This window comes from Mercenaria mercenaria, chromosome 10, assembly GCF_021730395.1.
Source record: "Mercenaria mercenaria strain notata chromosome 10, MADL_Memer_1, whole genome shotgun sequence".
Lineage (NCBI taxonomy): Eukaryota > Metazoa > Mollusca > Bivalvia > Venerida > Veneridae > Mercenaria > Mercenaria mercenaria.
Window position 1 is genome coordinate 31,601,974 of NC_069370.1, and position 20,236 is coordinate 31,622,209.

Here is a 20,236-nt window from a genome sequence, read left to right on the forward strand (position 1 = left end):
ACCGTAACTTGCCTAAATATTTACAAGTTAGCAGTCCACTATCAGTTACCAAATCGCCTATTAATAAGCAAATACAATAGATTCATTTACCATTCCGATACACTTTCTACCCAAATGTTTAAATTTACTTTTTCGTTGCCAAAATCTTGAAAAGAGAAAGGCTTTTTTGTTATAATAAGTGACGTTTCTGTTCTACATGTATAGAAAACGTTTAAATAGATTGGTCAAATTTGAAAAAAGCTCCAGTTGAATGTCAGTGCTGTTTAATTGTTAGTATCACGGACATTTTACCAGTTTCTGTTTAACATCAAGGTAAGAATTCATATTTTGATATCTTTTCTCTTATCCTTAATTAATTTTTGGAGTAAGTTTCAAATACTGTAGGCGTACTTAAAAAAAGGAAATTCTAGATTTTATGAGTAAATCGAACACATTTTATATCCCGGTTTTGACTACTGCGAAAATTGCTGCGAAAATATGTAATTTACATTATTTCGCTAAAGACTTACGAATATACACAGTTTTAATGGTTTTAGTTTTGATACGAAATAGCTTGCTTATTCTAAAATCCTCTGTAAATGCTGTATCTGGATTGACAAACAATAAGACAGGTCCAAAAATAAATAAATAAATTAAAAAAAAAAACACGGATTCTTACCACTACTGAATTTTAATCTACGGAAGTCTCTTTTTTTCCCAATGATTTCGCGTTCTTTTTCCTAATATTTTCTTGATTAGCCGCTGATTTTTTAATTCATTTCAGATGTGTTTCCAGAACTGTGCGAAGTATTTGCTTGTTATTCTAAACATAGCCATCTTTGTAAGTGCTGTTTCTCCATTTTTTTGCAATATTAAACCATATAGATATATTTGCCATCATTTCTTAACACACTTTGTAATACCTTTATTTTTGAAAGTTCTTGACAATAGTTCGTTTTTTTTGTGTTTCTTTTGCTATGCATACGTTCATGGCAAGTAAATAGTTTTTTAAAACTGAAATGTGTTCCTCCTGATTATGTACATAATTTGATTTTTTAGTTATAATGGTGTCCTTTTGAAGCATAGAAAACAACCAAGCATAACTACTTGCAAACTTAGTTTAATTTTGTTTTTGAAAGGGGTTTGAAATGTACAACACCCCTCACGCTAGCCTAAAGGTCTAAATATACAGTAGATAAAAAGAAAGGTTTCCGACGTATACTGTTAAAGTCTGTGATAGCAATAAAATGTGCAACACCAATTAACCGAAAGCATTCAATATTTAGTAAATTCCAAAGGGCTAGGAATAACAACAACGTACATGTTTATGGTATTGTTTTTTAAATTCATAATTTATAGAAAACAGCGAAAATTAAACCATTATTAGAAAAAAGGGCGCCATCAGTAAAAATGGATTGTATGCCTACATATCATAACTACCACACTGGCCTGTCTATTTTATGTATATATTTGATCAATGTATGTATGAAAGAATACCAACTTTGATAATGCCGTTCCACTAGTTCTAACAAGATGAATATATATATAAAAAAACTAACTGCAGGTTGCTGGCGGCGTTATAGCGGTGGCAGGGTTGCTTCTATTGTTTGAATCCGGCCTGCTGAACTCTGATGTCATCACACTGTTTAATAATATCAAATATGGCTCCATCAAACTTGGCGTTGTTCTTCAAGTCGTCTGCTACATGATGATTGCTACTGGCGGCATCATCATGATTGTCGCCGTCGTCGGCGTCTGCGCCGCCTGGAAAAAGATCAAGTGCTGTTTGATAGTGGTAAATTAATCTGCCGTTTGAACTGTTGTCTTGGTTTGAACTTATTGTTAAGTAACTGATAATGTTGTTGTTTGTAAACAAGTAAGAAGTAGTCTTGCTGTCGATGCAGAAACTGTTCAGAAACTAGTATTGCCAGAAACTAGTATCGAAGTATTGCATACTGGGTGTACTTTAATAAATCAGAAGGTCTTGTTTTCATCGTGATTTAGAATAGAAAATGTATGTCAATGTTAAATTACATTTTAATTCCTACCCAGTAAATGATTTGCCATATTTTCAAACAAATTCTTACATACGTTCTTTTCGCTTGATGTTACTCGTAGGCGCTTATATACAATGTTACTTCCACTCCAAAATATTTTCGAGAAAACTTGACATTTATTTCTTTTAAATTTCAGTTTGTGTTGATTCTCGTATTCGTTATCCTGTTACAAGCGACATTAGTTGGTTTATGGATAAATGTCAATGGGAGAGTAAGTTCTCGTTGCCATAGTAGTACTATAGGTACCGTATACAATCCGTCCATGCTGCCTCACTGCTTGTAACAATTCGCTTTGGATAGTGAATAGGAACTGTGAAGCGTTTCTGATCCTGCCTTTTGACATAACATAAAAATTATTGCATTTTCGAGTCTTAGAGAAACTTGGACTCGCATCGGTCTTGGATGAAAGTTCTGTTACATACATACATCTTTAGTGCACAATTTACACAGATCACCGGACAACTGTTCGTGCTATTGACTTGTCTGTAGTTCAGCACTAAATTTGGCCGGGCTTCTGGTACTGATGATAAACTCGGACAGAAAATGAGTTTTTTTACCTGTGTTTTTTTTTATTTCTTCAAATCGTTATCAATGGCTGTATCAAAATAAAGCTTAACATTTGCTAAAAAAAATGACATAATTTGAATTTCTATTTAGTAAGCAAACTCAGGCAAAATGAGGCCCTGAAAAGGTATATAAAAATGGGGACTGTACGAACGTTGACTGATGATGAAATTCGACCACTTCGTCATTATATTATATTGAAACTTTCCTAAAAATTCTGCAACAGTCATTCCGGATCAAGAAATGAAAAGTGACCCAATGTCAGGCCTTTATGTGTTGACAGTGAGCATGTGCAATTTTTGATAAATATTTTTTAAACAGATAGGCCTAAATGTAAGTCATTTATTTATACAGAAAATTTACCAGTTTTGTTTTTGTTTACACCATGCAGTTGGTGTTGTAAGTGGTTGCTATTAGACGGCATGTTCAATTATATAAATAACCGATTGCAATCGAATAATTCAAAGGTGGCCGACTTTATCATCTTTCCGAGTTTATCATCAGAACTTGAAGAAAAATGTGAAAAAAAAAATATTTCAGATGTCATGTGATAAAACACTTATTGAATGACTTTCCGGTCAATAAGTGTATATTATTCGAAATTAACATCTATTTTTTTTATATTCTAATATTTGAGTTTTCCTTTTAGTCAGATGAATGGTTGAAAGGAGAGATGCTCACACTTGTCGCCGACTACAAAGGACCAACAGACACAGATGATATATCCAAGGGCTTCAACAAACTCTTCATTAAAGTAAATATCTTTTTTAAAGTCTCATAGCAAATTTATTCTCCTTTTCATCTTTGATAATCATTTTATAGTTTTCTCGGAAATTTTATACGAGATCTTCAAATTATATAGTCTTGCATGATTTAGAATGTCCTTTTGTTTCCTATGTATACAACCAGCAGTGTGTAAACTCGGAAAGAAATGAATATTTGTTTTTCATAATTATCAGATCTGTTCATAACCGTTGAAAAACAATAAAATCTTGTGTCATAATGATTTAGAAGGTCTAAACATTTCTTAAACATCAGTTATATTTCTTTAATTTTGTATGGGGGTAAATCACATGTTGTATGGCAGGTAAATCAAAAGTTGCACGCAGGTAAAATCAAATGTTGTATAGCAGGTAACTCAATTTTTGTTTTTCATAAGTTATTGCTGAGTTTTCATTACATTTACAGGCCCGGTGTTGTGGTGTTAACAGTTACGCAGACATGGAAAACCATCCTACCCACTGGTTTACGAATGTTGGCGACGTGAAAGCAACGTAAATATCTGTTGTTATGTGGATTGAAGCTGTGATTTTTTAAACCTATTTAATATGGCAATGTACAATGCAGAGACCACTATGATAGTCTAGAAGACATCACAAACTTATGACCAGACTAACAAGTTCGAAGTCCACTGCCTGTATGATTATTTATCAACTATTAAGAAAGGTCGTGTTATCGTTATCTTCCACCAAATGCGGAGGGGTATTGTTTATGCGCGCGTCCGCCCGTACAAAATTGAAAATGCTTATAAATTCAAAATGTAGGAAAACCAGAATAATCTCACATAAAAATTAATTAGCACACATGTTGCATTATCTCCCTTGAACCAGTAAAAGCAGTTTTCCTTTGATTTGTTTGAAAACTAAATGCTTATGATTTAATATTAAGTATTTCAGCTAGAATCACCAAACCTCATATTCTTATTAATTAGCACAAGACCTTTGCTCATAATTAGTACTTTTTCCATTGACCAGTAAAAGCAGAGGTTTTCCCCATGACTTGTTTGGGGAAAAACATTGAAAATACTTATAATTAAAAAAGTGGCCAAATTTTATATGACTTAGCACGTTATTTATTAAAGTATTGTATCTACTCCCTTTATCCAGTCAAAGCATAGTTTTCATCTCTGATTTAGAAAAAAATGCTTAGAATTCAAGAGGGACATTAATCACAATTATCACAAACCTCACAAAATAAATATTTGTTCCAGTTTAACTTCTAGCCTGCTGGTAGCGAGTTATTCTGCCTTTGCGACCAGTGCAGACCAAGATCAGCCTGCACGGACGTGCATGCTTATCATGGTCTGCACTGTTCGCTATTCAGTCAGTAAATTACCTTTGATTGAAAAATAGTACTGCCCAAATTGAAGGATGCACCAGTCCATTCTTGAAATTTAGCAGGCTAAAGGTTAAATCTAATTTCTCATATTTAGAAAAATTATACGGTTTTCAAATATATGGCGCATGTCCACAGCAGTCGGAGTAGCAATGTAAGGATTAAATTCTATTTTTCGAAAGTGTTACCTGTACAATAAATTATTTCGAGTTACACTTCGGTTTATGTTAGAAACTGCTAATTATCTGTCCAAACGTTTCTCATTTTCAGTAAAGAAAAAGTTCCTGCCACATGCTGCCAGGGTGTAGAAGACGGTAGTGATATTACAGCAAAAGTGGATTCGACCTGCACACAGACACCACAAAATTACTACACAGAGGTATGCAGATACCTTAACTTTAGAAAAATGAGATAGTTACCAAAAATGTTATACAATAGAGAAGTAAGCGAGTATTGCAATATTTTTCCTTCTAACAAACTTCAGGATCGACGCCACTGTAGAAGTACATTTAAAGGAAAAATACCCCCTATATATAAATAAAAACATGTTTATTTTCATTTACGGGGGTATTTTTTTTTAAGATAGACTTCTAGGGTCTTATTGATAGAATATTTTAGGCTCCTGTGAACAACCCAAAAGTTGTATTAATGGTCGAATGGTTATGACCTCGAATCACATGCCCTTATGATGTGGAATTATTTCATGTGAAGAAGCTATCTAGATACTTAGTTGGCTATAAGAACAATTGGTAACTGTACTTTTTCTTTGATGTCATTCAGGCTTTTATGTGGCTATTTTTCTTTTACGTGGCTAAAAGAACAATAGACGATGGTTCCGTGGTTCAACATAAGTGCCAAGACGTTTCTTACATATCATTACAAAAAAAAAAAAAAAAAAAAAAAAAAAACACAAAAAAAGAAAAAGAAAAAAAAATCAAATTATTGTATGTGCATGTGACTAACTGATACGTAAGTAAGCACGGGTAAGTCAAACCATTCGCGTTAGTTTCCTCATTATGAAACTACCGCGATGATCTTTTTGGCTCTCTAAACATTCTGATGTAGCCTCCATTTAACTTTATTTACAGGGCTGTTTCGGCGTGACTAACGACAGGATATTCACGAATCTGCTCGTCGTCACCATCGTTGCTGCTGTCGCCTTCCTGATTGAGGTAATATTTTCTTTGCGGGGTTAATAGTGTGAAAAGACTATTCATCGTTTAAATACAGTCAAGTTATTTACTTTATGAACACTAATACCAACCCGATTTTTCTATATCGACGGCTTGTTAAAACTTGTCAAGTGTTTATCTTTTGAAAATATTGGTGTCTATTTTTCTAGAATTTCCTTGTAAAAATCTGTAAAATGATCATTTTGATTGGGTGGTTCTCTCTGATATTGTGATACTGCTGTCAGAGGATTGGTTTTGATAGATGCATATCGCCAGAACTTGTTCTTTTATAACGTGGCATTGTCAGAGGCTTGTTTTTTTATTTCATAATGGTATATTGTCAGAGTGGCTAGTGGAATATTTGCATAATCGTATATATTAAGAGCTTGTCATTTTACAGAGAAATGTTGTCAAAAGCATATATCGTCGTAAGCTTGTCTTTTAAAAGAGGAAGTCTAATTGTCAGCCGTTTGTCTTGGCAAGCATATATCTGGAAATTGTAAACAGAATAGATAAAAACGACCCAATGATTTAGTTACGACTGTTATGGTTTTAAGACCTGCGTCATAATTTTCTTGTTTCAAAATGAATACATTGTTTGTTATCAGGTTGCAGCCATCGTGATGTCATGTATGGTCCTGGATCAAACCAAAAACCGGATCAGACATTCGTAAGTCTTCGTGAGTTTCTCAATTGTACTCTCACATATTGTTTGTTATCCCGTTAAATTTGAAGATAAGCATGAAATCTTGAAATCAATGTAGATTTAATCGCTGATGAATGGTGCGGGATGGGAATGATTGCGGGACTGGATCCTTACTTTGACTTGTGTCCATACCTTCACCTTTCACTTTGTTGTGTTTTTGCCTCTTGTTCCTTACAAAAATACGCTATGTTTGTTCTTCATAATGGTAAAATATTAATTTCGCTATTGTGCAAACTCCCAACTACTTGACTGTTTCTAAACCAGTTTTCTTTTTGTATATTCATGTATTTCATTAGCCATACAAAAATCGAAAAGACTATGTTAAAACATTTCATTACATGTATTAGTTACAATACTAGTACCAAATAATGAGTTAATAGCAGGCGGTAGGGTTGTGTCACAAGTTTTGCCTATAATCATTAGTAATGGCCTTCGTTTTGAAAAGTTAACTAAAAATTTTACGGTTAATTAAAACAGATGTAACGACCAGGCTTTTATTTGAATACGTTTCAGATCTGAAGAAGAGTAAGTTATTATATATTGTACGATGAAAAGATCTAGTTTCATTTAAAGTGGAATAAGGTCCATTTTTGATAAAAACGAAATGTAAGTAAAATCATACAGAAAAATTGCATGGTACAAATTATCGTAAAACCCGATTCAATTTCACAGTTTTATTTTTGTGTTCTCTTATTCGACTACTTTTTGGAAAATAAGAGAATCTAACCAAAGTACGAAATTTTACTTGTTTTAGCTCACCTCCGATGTTGGTTTTGTGTAATGATGGCGTTGTAGCCTGATAAAAGAAACTAAAAAAGTTTTTTTTTTCAGACGTATTCCAGATGTTTTTACGATGTGAAAATAGGCATTTAAACCAAATGCTATTGCTTTTTTTTTGCCTTAAACACATTTTTATTTTGATAGCTGAACAGTTCCCTATCTACAGATTAAGTGCGATTTAATCATTGTTTCTGTCAATCAAGTTCTTCTCAAAGATGGACCATATGCCATTTTAAGTTGTTCTGTATGAAAATTTTACCTGACTTCTTATATAAATCGCAGTTTATTTTTTTCTTTAAAAAGTTTTGACGTTAGCAAGATTAGTGTCGAGCTACAGACCGGTCGAAAGCATAAACTATGGACCGGCAATTTATACAAGGAGTTCTGTAATAGTTTAGAATAAGTCTCATATATGAAATATAAATTTGATTTAGGGTAGATACATCTTAGCTGTCGTAGAACTCGTAACTTTAGATGCAGTCTTTCAATGATACTAACAATGTCATCTGAGGTTTGAAGAAAATGTTTGATTTAGATACAAAATCTAGAGAAAACATTATGAATTTAAAGGAATACTAAAAAGAACTGTGATCTATGTTTTTAGGATTTGTATTAACTAACCACAACTATCCATTTTTTGCTCTTATTGGTGGTAAGAATTATTGCTTACTTATTCGCTACTTTAGAGAAAGATTATTATGATTATCATATGTATGGTTCATTTATTATAAATCACATATTATACTTATTTTAGCTTAAATTTCTTACCCACGGTTAGACTTCTTAATTTGCAAAAAAAAAAAAAAAATAAATAAATAAAAAAAAAAAGAAAAAAAAAAAGAAAAAAATGAAAAAAAAAAAAAAAAAAATATATATATATAAAAATTATCTGCGGATAATATAGCATGGCCTGAATATTAAATTATCATTACAGGACTGCGGGAACGTCACATGCCAAACCGCCGCCGTACATTGGAATGTAAGTGTTTCTCGTTCGTCTGTGTATTAAAACTTCCTTTAGGTTGTACTTGAATGATACTTTTAGAATCTTGCACCATATATATGCAAGGTCGTCTGACTTTTGTTTTTAGCCCAAATAGAAATAATTTTAATAAAAAAAGTCATTATTGTTAGCTTAAATGAAATATAATATTTATCACATAGCCTTTCGTATCCGCTACGCAGAGGTAACCAAGTGCAAATGCCTGTCTAGCTGGGGGTGGGGAAGGTCATCACAGCTAGTTACGCATATTCGAAATCACAAGTGGCATGGATTATACATTGAAATGTAACATATGTTTGTTATTTCTATTTTCAGTGATGCAGTGTTAAAGAACAAAGGGAAACGTTAAACAAACTGACCTTTACTCATGTTTCAACACTCTTGTAAACATTCTGTATCCATGGCTTACTCCAAGACGTTTTAAAATATCTGAAAATGTTCTAAATTGTGTTACTACAAATGTGCCATATTGCCAAATTCATGACAAACTACCAACTCTGCTGGAGAATCAAAAACCACATGGTAAACTAGCGGCAACAATTTTTATTACTTTGTAAATAACAAATTGAATCATAAATGTACATATTCGTTCTTTTGACAAGAGACGATAATCTTCGTTTGATGTTTTCTTTTTTTAGTTGAATTTTATGTCGCATCGAAACAGTTCCGGTTACATGGCGATTTTCCAGCCCTTGTTACGGAGCAACGCTCCGGACATTGCTTCAGCCTCGTTAGAACCACCAATCTTACCCAGGTGAATGGCTTCCTCACATGAAAACTCGAACATGGCTCGAACCAATAGGGCGAAGGGATTTGAAGTATGAGACATTATTGGCTTGCCTCTTTACAAGTTTACATGCCGCTTCCTCAAATATATTTTTATCAAATAAAAGTTTGTTCTAATCAATTTTATATAAAACTTTATCATGGAAGAATGCAAATACAAACATCCTGGAGAATGCTGTCCTTTTCTGTTTGGTCTTGCTTTCATACAGTCTTATGTTCCACTATGACAAAAACCTACGCCTGCCACCTATGTTGGAAATATAGTATTTGCTTCCAACTTGTTGATATAATACAAAACATGTTGGGCACAAAAGTTATAACTAAACAACGATATGTTTGGAAAGAAATTGATAAAACCTCCTCTTTTTCGAAAATACGAATTGCTTTATTTCACATTTTTGTTTTATGACAGAAATTGTCTGTGATACGTTTTCTTGTTTGAGTTTTATTTGTTTGATTATTTCATTTTTATAATAAACTATAATGTATTGTGTGACTAAAGTACGCATGTTCATCACATCCATGTTGAATTACTACAAATTTACAAAATATAAGTTTCATGTTGAATTACTGTAAAGTCCTTGTAGCTTTACTAGTATATTCATGTTGCATTACTATTGGGCCAGTGTTGCAAAACTGTAATGACCATGTTACTGTACTGTAGTGTCCATGTTGCATATCAGTAGTTTCTACTGTAGCATCATTGTAATATTCATGTATTTTGTTAAGCGTTCATGTTAAATTACTGTGATATCTATGTTATATAGATGTTGTGTCCATATCGTATTTCATTACAATTCATGTTGCATTATGGTAATATTCATGTTGACATCGTTGCATTACGGGAGTGTTCATCTTGCATTTGTAGAGTTGCATTGCTGTAAAATTCAAGTGTTCTTGTTGCTTCACTCTTCAACATTTCTATCTCGAAATTAAGATCTACTGTAATTTTGTTTCCTTTTACCGTTTTCGGTTTGTTATATTTGTTTGAGTTATATTAGTTAGTAATATCATTTTCACGAATAAAAATTTAAAAAAAATGTCTTGTTGCATTACCTTAGTATTCGTGTTGCATTACTGTAGAACAAAGCACTTGTCACAAAGCTGCCGGATGGTTTCTGGCTTTCTTTAGATCCAACAGAAGTTAAGCCTGTCTGGCAAACAGCGATTGGGAACAGCATATGCTAGATTTTTAAATTTTGCTGAATATAGTTCTTCTTATCTATGAAAACCCACGTCACAAGTCCGTAAAACCATGCCATGACTCCGTAAAACCCATGGCATGAGAACTTACATCGGCAACTGAAAGCAGTAAGTGCGGAATTCACCAACAATGTCTTATCAACCACTTCGCTTATTTTAGAACATTTTATTGGAAGTCACAAGTCATTAGTATTGACTCACAAGTCATTATTCAAAAGTCTCAAGTCCGAAGACATAAGTCAAAATGTCCTACCATGGTGTCCATACTATTCGACTAACCTTCAGTTCCGGTCTTTATCCGGCAAGTTATATTCGTGTGGTTACACTTGTTCAATTACACCTTTATTTTTTAAACAATGTCTTGATTTGATGTCTCTCTGAAATAATTCAGTCTATTGATGACTATGTTAATCAAAGTACTGAAAGTACAGAAAGGCTGGCTACCACAAAACACTGGATGAAATCTGTGCGGGAAAGATGTTTGCAAAATCTTAAATATTATGGGTTTTCCATATCAAACTAAGGCGATCATAGCTTATTGATGTGATGAACCATCTTGATTAACTTGTGAAGGTAGTGTAAGGATATTACAGACTACAGATGGTGAAAAAAATACACTGTGTTTGCTTCATTGGGGATAACATAATTAGTGAGACAAACGGCACATAATGCTCACTTGTGAATCTGAAACCACAAAAACTAATATCTTACAAAATAGTCTGGTTTCGAGAACGTAATCCAATCAAACCACATAGGATAATGAACGAAATTTATAGTTTATTCGAGAAACGTAGTTTATCAAAATTAAACCACGATTTACGGTCGATATATTAGGATTAAATCAAAGCCTTGAGATGTCTGGTGATTGCGGGTTTTGCTAGATTTATTTTCATTCTACCAATCTTTAAATATACATGTATTAGAAACAAATACTAATGTGCCTTATATCTAAGATAAACTCTGCCTGAACTTACATGAACAGCTGGAAGTCAGTGATGTAACCATGGGCTGGAATACCTAATCATTGACATGTCTTATATAATCTAAATGGCCAGTGTGAATGGATAGAGGATGAGTAAGAACTGCTTGATCATTGATAATTCATCCGCATTGTTCATTAATGGGACTATTTTGTGTAGCACATGAACATCCTTTGGATGTGATTCGGAATCAAATAAAGATGCTACGTGATTGTCAGAAATACACTTAACTATGGTAGCGGGATAAACCCACAACTAATCAAAGCACTGAGAGGACTGATGTGGGCAGCGATTTACAGCTACAGTAATGGGCATGAACAGTTAGCTTAAGTTTGGTGATTCTAGTTAAACTACTTTTGATTAATGAGCATTTTCAACCTTTCTTTTACCAAATCAAGGGGTTAAACTCTGCTTTTACTCTGTCAAAGGGTATAGAATAATATATGAGCAAAGCTCGTGTGCTTATTGAAAATTTAGTTTGGCTAATTTTGCTCAAAATCTTTTTAAATTATAAACATTTTTTCCAACAAATCAATGGGAAACACCTTGATTTTTCCGGATCAAAGGGAATATCAGTAAATGTGAGCAAAGTCATGGACTAATTGATAATTATGTGTTCTTTGGAGATTCTAGCAGGAGCTTGCAGAACACTTGCATGAATTAACTGACAAGAAACAGAGATGTTTTGGTTACTGCCTACTGGACATTTAACGTATTAATCTTAAATCAATAATCATGTGTAATTTACCAGTCTTAAATGACCTCCGTATCACATGTGATCTTAGACCAAAGCACAATCTAGTTTTCTTGCAAAAAAGTTCTATTATCAGTGTGATATTGACATTTAACCTAAAGAGGGGTCATTTGTCATGACGAATCTCCCAATCTCATGATCCTAGGCCAAAGAGTTCTCCAGTTATCATCCGGAAATTAATTTGTCTACAGACCGACCAACATCCATCATCAAACAATAATATTTACAATATACCACTCCTTCTTCGATTGAGGGCAATTTAATTTCAAATTAGAAGATGCCCGTATCTCCCTAGTCGGCCAATGCATAGTCGTAATAGAAAGAAGTCAATATAGGATAGGATCAAAAGACAGACACTAATATTAGGCTGCAATAGAGATCATCTGCTTGACATGTCTAATCACCCTATGAAGTTACAAAATTCTGGGTCAAATGGTTCTCAAATAAACCGAGTTCCATGTTCAGGCCCCTGTGACCTTGATCTTTGATCGAATGAGTTCAAAATCAACAGGTGTCATCTACTCTGCATATCCAATCATCCTACGAAGTTTCAATATTCTGGGTCAAATGATTCGCAAGTTGTTGATCTAGAAAGAGCTTTTCCATCTTCATGCATCTGTGATCTTTCTTAAGTCAAGTGACCCCAGAACATTAAGGGTCATCGACTTTGTAATCATTTGACCCAGAACCTTCAATCACGATGATAGGAATTCTAAAGTTATTGGTTGGAAACTGTTTTCACTGTTCTGGTTCCTGTGACTTTAATAGGGGTCATCTACAACATGTCCAATCATCATCCTATGAAGTTTCGAAATTCTGGGTCAAGTGGTCCTCAAGTTATTGATCAGAAACGAGTTTCCATGTTTAGGCCCCTGTGACACTGACAGGTTTTTTTTTTTCAAATGAGATCTCATCTTGGTAATAGCAGGCTATGAATATATTATACATAAATTACATCGTTAAAAACACTTTAGAATAGTTCTTAAACTAAAAGCAACCATAAAAGAATATTTACAATGAAATTAAATGTTTCATTCAGTTTTAAATCAACCAAAACAACTAGTACTATCTACAATATCAGCACACACCATGATTTTCGGGTTGCATTCAGTCATTTTTCAGCTATAGATTAATAATTTAATATAGTACACCTCATAATCATGACAATACGCATATTTTAGTGTTGTTAAATTTCTGGTTCTTTGGAATCATGGAGTACAGTAAACATATTCGAAATAGAGTTCTGCTTAAGGCGGCGCTAGGGGGCACATTTCATTACCTCTCATGAACAGACTGAATCAAACCGAGCCTGCTATTATTCTTCTTTGCTGCATTCTATGCTTTCAAAGGATCTTTTTTACGAATATTATTGTTCAAATTCAAACACTGAAAACTGTTTTTTTTTTCAAACTTAGTTTGAATGATCTGAAATGATTTCATTGCAGTCTTCCGAATCTCGCTATTGTATAATCTTCCGAAAAGAAATAATACGTCAGAATGTGAATATTTGGGGAAGAAAACACCGGAAATTTACCGGGGATTAAAGGGAAAATTTGTTAAAAATAATGTTTCTTTCGAATTAATTTTACCCTTAACGATATAACAATCACAAACATCAGCTGGAATGTAATATTATCCTATTGAATTGCACACATTCTTTTTTTCGGGAAACAGGTGCGAACTTTTTGCCCCCTCCGTTACTGCTGCAATAATTTATTTTCTTAAGTCGTGCAAATAAAACTTATTTACGTAAATATTATGAAAAGATCGTATCTTTCTCTATGTAAAATAATCGGATAACACCTATTCTGTTGATTTCATGCAATACATCTTTTCATAAACCCATTTCTTTGCTACAAAGTTCAACGGATTCACGGGTGCAATTTTATCCGAAAATAGAACGCACGCCGTGCTAGTTAAATGTTTTCTGATCATGTGATAGTTTATTTTAGTCACGTGATGAAGAATGTTTTGATCATGTGATCAAAGCAAGCATGCTCATTTTCATACGCGTTGATTTTGTTATTAAATATAGATTACGACAAATTTGTACTTAAGGTGGAATGCGCCCCAAATATTTTTGCCGAATATTGTCCTGATATTTATACGGTACAAAATTCAGGATATATGCGATTGAGTTCCGGTTTTAGTTTGTCGCCATATTGTTCGTGTTTTTTGCTATTGTGTCACAAACATGGCCCCTGACGTCAGTTTTTGTGGTACGCCCAGCTCCGAGTGTTTTCGGCATTTTTCCTTTCATGCGCTCTGAATGTCATATAAAATGAAAAATACAAAGTAATGTTCATTTTGCATACAGAAAATACAGCTAAATGCTACAAAATTCAGCGAAATAAGATATACACTTAGGACGTCAGAGACGATATTATGACGTCAGAACGGAAAAACTTACATCAAGTTTTGCTATAAATTTTGCCTTAAACCCAGTTTATAAAAAATCGGCTCGATGAAAAAACGTACAATTTTGGTATGTTGTTTCGCAATGTGTGTACGTCTAGTAGACACATAAATACTTAGGGGTCACCGACTTCATTTTTACGCAATATAATATAACTTTACCCCTACCCCCACATAGTTTGAGGCTATATGACGTTAGAGTTAAAAAGAATCTGTTTTCAGCTTACACAACTCACGTTCGTGTTAAAAGCGAGATGTATTTATTATAAGAAATGTTCACGATACATTCGATCTGAACTGCAGGTGCCATGTACTAGTGAAAGGAAACACCTCTGACAAAATGTATATCTTGTACTATTGTCCGTAAGTATTTGACCTGGCACTCGTTAATCTTCGCTAATACTTTCCGGCGTTTTCGTTACTTTACGTAATCTTGTATCCTGAAAAGATTCATTGTTACACAAATAACCTTTAGACTTCCACGCACGTTACCACGGGTTCGAAATTACCTCAGACCATTTTTTTAAATTCAGTGTAATATAGTGTTACCGTATTGCTATCTTTTGCAACGACTTTCACGAAATTTAATTGTTTTCTCTTGTGGCATATTTTCGGGAGTAATTTGTTTTTTTTTTTATTTAAGATACTTTTAAAGATTTTTATTCGACACTTTCTACAAAATATATCGAATACAAGTGTATTTCTTTCAATAAATGAACCAATTTGAAACAAAATAAATAGAAAAGTGCATCAATTTTCCGTCCTGTAAATTTTGGAAAATTTAAAATATAAAAAAAGGTGTTAGACTGAGGACTAAAACCCACAACCCCGAGATTGATGGCTAATCGTTTTGTCCCCGCAGCTACTTGCACATGCGATATTTTTTTAAATCATCAAGAATACTTACACATTAGTTATTTCTCTATTGAGGGCCAGGTCAATACTTATGGACAATATACACTTTTTACTATCCATTGGTTATTCCTAATGATGTTTTCAAAATGCAGATTCGAAGCTTGAAGAATAGATGTCTTTTCTGTTACAAACCTTCTTAGTCTAATGCAAAATGCTAACTTAGCTTTGTAAAAAAAGCTAGTATGCTGTCAATTGACGATCTAATTTCATGAAAAATGGTACTTATACATGTTTTTAATATTTAGAAATTTCGTTCATATGTAATTTTATGATATGAATGGTTTGCCTGATTTTACCAGAAATATTTATCGACGCATGTCGGACTGTTGCTCCATTTCCCATGTAAAATCAGCACGAAAATAGTATACCAGATCCTATATCTCATATGAAATTAATATTTTACACGGATTAATTTATTGTGAATCATGAAACAAATTCTACCAATTCAGACATCAATCTCCACATCTTATTCATGCGAGATTATGAGTTGAGAGAAGAGTCTGTTCTATACGCATAATGCGGAGCAACTGGTATCATTTATTTCACATCCTTGGTAAACGACCAGCGAATAAAGTCCTGCCCTAGAAAGACAAAGAGACAAAGACAGTGATGTCATAGTAAGGCACTGTAGCTAGTCCAGCTAATAGACTTTATTCTTTAAGGATAGATCTTCAGATGACGATAAAGTATTGCAGTTGGCCAGACGCAGAGAATCTATTCTTGAGACAGTCTTTTTATAACAACGAAGCACAACCGCTGATCCGATGCAAATAATTCATTTATTAGCGGGAACCTTTTGATCAAGTGCAGTTACAAACTCTTAGTAATAAATACTAGAAAATATGTTATAAAACCCTCACCAGTTGCAGCTGAGTACGGAAATTTAGTAAATGCCATACCTGTTTCTCCGGATGCCCTGGATTTAGAAACTGTAGTTTCGTGTTCACAATCTGAACACTTAAATTTAAATAATCATAAGTAATATCAAGGAAATGTCGTTTACATGATTTACACCCTTTATCAAATATTTCATATCTACAATACTTCTTTCCGGAACATGTCCGTAATCACCTGAATGTTTCAATTTATTACATGTTTTTTGGTTTTTTTTTTTATAGAAAATCAACTTTTTCTTTTACACTTTCTTAGCAAATCTCACCATATGTCTCTCAATACTTCATGTCGATTCATTTCATCAATTCATTCCCAATGTACCGTATATACATGCAGCTTCGCTTATTAGTACTTTTTAAATTATTTTGTTAAATAAACGACGATTAAGCGTGTCATTTCTTCATGGGGTAGGGGTAAAATATCGTCAAATATTGAAAAATATAAGTCGGTGACCCCTAAGTATTTATGTGTCTACTAGACGTACACACATTGCGAAACAACATACCAAAATTGTACGTTTTTTTATCGAGCCGATTTTTTATAAACTGGATTTTAAGGCAAAATTTGTGACAAAACTTGATGTGAGTTTTTCCGTTCTGACGTCACAATATCGTCTCTGACGTCCTAAGCTTAAATCTTATTTCGCTGAATTTTGTACCATTGAGTAGCATTTTCTGAATGCAACGTGATAATTTTTTTGTATTTTTCATTCATATGACATTCAGAGCGCAGAAAAGGAAAAATGCCGAAAGCACTCGGAACCGGGCGTTGCACGAAAAGGGACGTCAGGGGCCATGTTTCGGACATAATAGCAAAAACCACGAACAATATGGCGACAAAGTAAAACTGGAACTCAATCGCATATATCTTGAATTTTGTACAGTAAAAATTTGAGGACGAAATTCGGCAAAAAAATTTGGGGCGCATTCCACCTTAAGCAGTGCATTTTTGATAAAGTTGAATCTCAGAAGCTTTCTGAAAGTTAAACAGACTTGAATTACGTAAAATTTATGGAGGACTTGGAACTACTTGTTCTCGGTTTCGCATAAGAATTTTGACCGTAGATTTGCGGTATGGTAAATCTGTGGTCACGCTTCGCTGCCCACAAAAATCAACCATGAATTTCGGATGTGAACCTGCGTTTACGAATCTTGAACCCCTGTTTTGTACCCCGCCTAGGTTTATGATCTAGAACCATAGTTTACAGACGTGACTTGTATGGAAATCGTCCAATAATAACATGAACCCAGGTTCACAGTCGAAAAACTAGGATTCGCGATTAATAAACTAGGTTATTCAAACTTAAAAGCATGTAAACCTATTCTTTCGAGCGAAAACAAAGGATAACGTCGTAAACCATAGTTCACACTCGTAAACATATGTCCACGTTTGTAAACCCAAGTTAAAGTTCAAACGAGAAACCTAGTTTATCGAACGTAAACATGGATTGAACTTGAGTTTACGAGATGAACTATAATTTTTTGTACGACAAATCAATGATAATAAGTATTGTAAAAAAGAAAACAGTTTTTCTTAATAGAAAGAAGAAATATAATGAACAAAGATTGGTCCTAGTGGTGCTTGAAAGATATATTGCAAAAAGTGCATTGTCACCATTTTGTTTAAAGGGTGTAGATGTAAGCGATCTTTGAAAATACTTTGTTACATTTTGCATAAATTCTTGATTTTGCACTTTTTGCAATATATCTTTCAGCATTCGCCAGAATGTTTCTAAAATGACTTTAGTCTAGAAATAGCAAAACAAGAAAAAAAAGAAAGAATGAAAAAATATATAGCATGGTCACTCTTTAGACATACAACTCGTAGAATATGGTCATTTGTTCCTTCTCACGTTACTGTGGCAATTCCACGCAGCGATTACTAAGTTAACATTTTTTGCATTGATTTAGGTATGGTAATTAAATATAATCAGCGGAAATGCATTTTCATTCAGAAAGGAATAAATAACAATTAGTAGGAAGTGACATAACGAGAATGACAATTTTAATTGCTCAATTAGTCAATTGTGTCAGGAAATTAATTACAAAAAGTTTCAATAAATAGACAAGCAGTATTATTCTAAACATTATTTGATAAAGACGTTTAAAGAAGAACACCAAGTAAGTTGAAACTATTTGATTTGTAAGAAAAGAACTTTGTGTGAACTATTTTACGCAACTTGTACGTAAAGAAGTTATTTAAAGTAATGAAAATGTGGTAATAAAAAGTTTGTCTTAATTGCAACATCGTTTCTGTGGACTATAAGAATAAAACATTTGAGCCGCGCCGTGAGAAAACGAACTTAGTGCGTTTGCGACCAGCATAGATCCAGATTCGCGCAGGCTGGTCAGGATCCATGCTGTTCGCTATCAAAGGCCATGGCAGTATAGAGCCTGACCAGACTGCGCGGATGCCCAAGCTGGTCTGGATCCATGCTGGTCGCAAACGCACTATGTTCGTTTTCTCATTTTATTCATTGTAAACATAGTGAATTAATTGAAAATTTATTACAAATTCTCGGTTAAATATGCACATGCAATTTTAATATAAGACACAAATTAGATAACGTATTAAACGAGTAAACTTTTTGGACACCCGGTGCGACGACATTAGTAATAAACATGTCACGATTTCTATATAGCCAGCTTGTCAGAAGAATTAGAAACTAGGCAAGAAAGTGACTAAAAACTGTATGAATGAATAAAGCTTAAAACTGTTTGGTAGGCGGATTCTTTGGCCATTATATCACACTTATTCAACAGGATAAACCTTGTCAGGAGTTTTCTCAGCAACCACTGGTTTGCTATCAAGAGGAGATATTAATTTGGGCTTCGTATTCCGGTCAGATGATTTTTTCACCAAGTTACTGCCCTTTTGTACAATTCTTCTTCTGAGTATTTCTCAGCAACCGCCAGTTTGAATTTAGTGAAACTTCATGTTGCCAGTGGGCATCTTGTTGTGAATTACGTTTACTTATTTTCTACTTCATAGATATTTGCAGATCGTTAAACTACTTCTTATTGTGACACCAACTTAGCAGAGCAAAGTGAAGTAAATGTACAAGTCCGTGTAAATACACTGAGCCGGGACGTTACTATAGACTACAGAAGAGTATCTGCACATGATCGATATTCCATATGGAACAATTTCCAAACAAAGATATTCGTAAAACACAAAATGAGGCATATAAGAGACACATGCGGTCATACCAAGGAGGGAACTGCTGTCAATATTATGTTCTTTTTTATCATAGTGGATGCATTTGAAACTCTTATTTTAAGTGACATGTAATATTGTCACTGCAGTTATCTAAAGAAATATATAAGAATGCTAAAATGCAAGAGGAAAATGCATTGTAAATTTGTATGTAACTAAACTGGTGTTTTGTATGTAACTGAAGTGGTGGTGTAAAGAAGGAACTGGAATCTTAAGATACAGGAGGGAAACGCTATCAGTATTATGCCTGTAACTGCTTTTAGTGAAAGTTCTTCTTAAACGATTAAGAGAACAGAAACAGGAGAAGAATTGTGATTTTATGAGTATTATTAATACTAGTAGTAGTCTGACAACTCATATGACAATGCATTCAGGAGAGAAACGCTTTACATGTGATTTTTGTGATTATGCATCTAACAAAAGCAGTAGTATGAAAACACACATGACAGTACATACAGGAGAAAAACGCTTTAAATGTGATGTTTGTGATTATGCATGTACTCAAAGTGGTCATTTGAAAACACATATGGCAATACATACTGGAGAAAAACGATTTAAATGTGATGTCTGTGATTATGCATGTTATAACAGAGGTTATTTGAAAAAACATACGGCAATACATGCTGGAGAAAAACGCTTTAAATGTGATGTTTGTGCTTATGCATGTAATTTTAGTAGTAATTTGAAAATACATATG

The 20,236-nt window shown here is 33.7% G+C and overlaps 1 protein-coding gene across 2 annotated transcripts; it reads left to right on the top strand.

Annotated features, from left to right (window-relative positions):
* Positions 1 to 157: 157 nt before the first annotated feature.
* Positions 158 to 10,202, top strand: LOC123559506 (tetraspanin-3-like). Of its 2 annotated transcripts, none has more exons than XR_008372685.1 (11): positions 158 to 312; positions 764 to 820; positions 1,544 to 1,774; positions 2,173 to 2,247; positions 3,250 to 3,354; positions 3,789 to 3,874; positions 4,986 to 5,094; positions 5,804 to 5,887; positions 6,496 to 6,567; positions 8,308 to 8,352; positions 8,692 to 10,202. XR_008372685.1 is itself a non-coding variant. In XM_053552613.1 (11 exons), the coding sequence occupies exons 2-11, from the start codon at positions 764 to 766 to the stop codon at positions 8,723 to 8,725; spliced, it is 888 nt and encodes a 295-aa protein (XP_053408588.1). In that variant the 5' UTR covers positions 160 to 312; the 3' UTR covers positions 8,726 to 10,202. The 2 variants fall into 2 exon arrangements, 1 of the variants encoding a protein (XP_053408588.1); XM_053552613.1 differs by having other exon boundaries at positions 160 to 312; positions 6,496 to 6,557.
* The last annotated feature ends 10,034 nt before the right edge of the window (positions 10,203 to 20,236 follow it).

Coding starts and splice junctions, on each gene's coding strand:
- LOC123559506 (XM_053552613.1), top strand. CDS start 764: ATGTGTTTCCAGAACTGTGCGAAGTATTTGCTTGTTATTCTAAACATA. Junction 2,248..3,249: donor GGATAAATGTCAATGGGAGA/GTAAGTTCTCGT, acceptor TTTTCCTTTTAG/TCAGATGAATGGTTGAAAGG. Junction 3,875..4,985: donor GTTGGCGACGTGAAAGCAAC/GTAAATATCTGT, acceptor TCTCATTTTCAG/TAAAGAAAAAGTTCCTGCCA.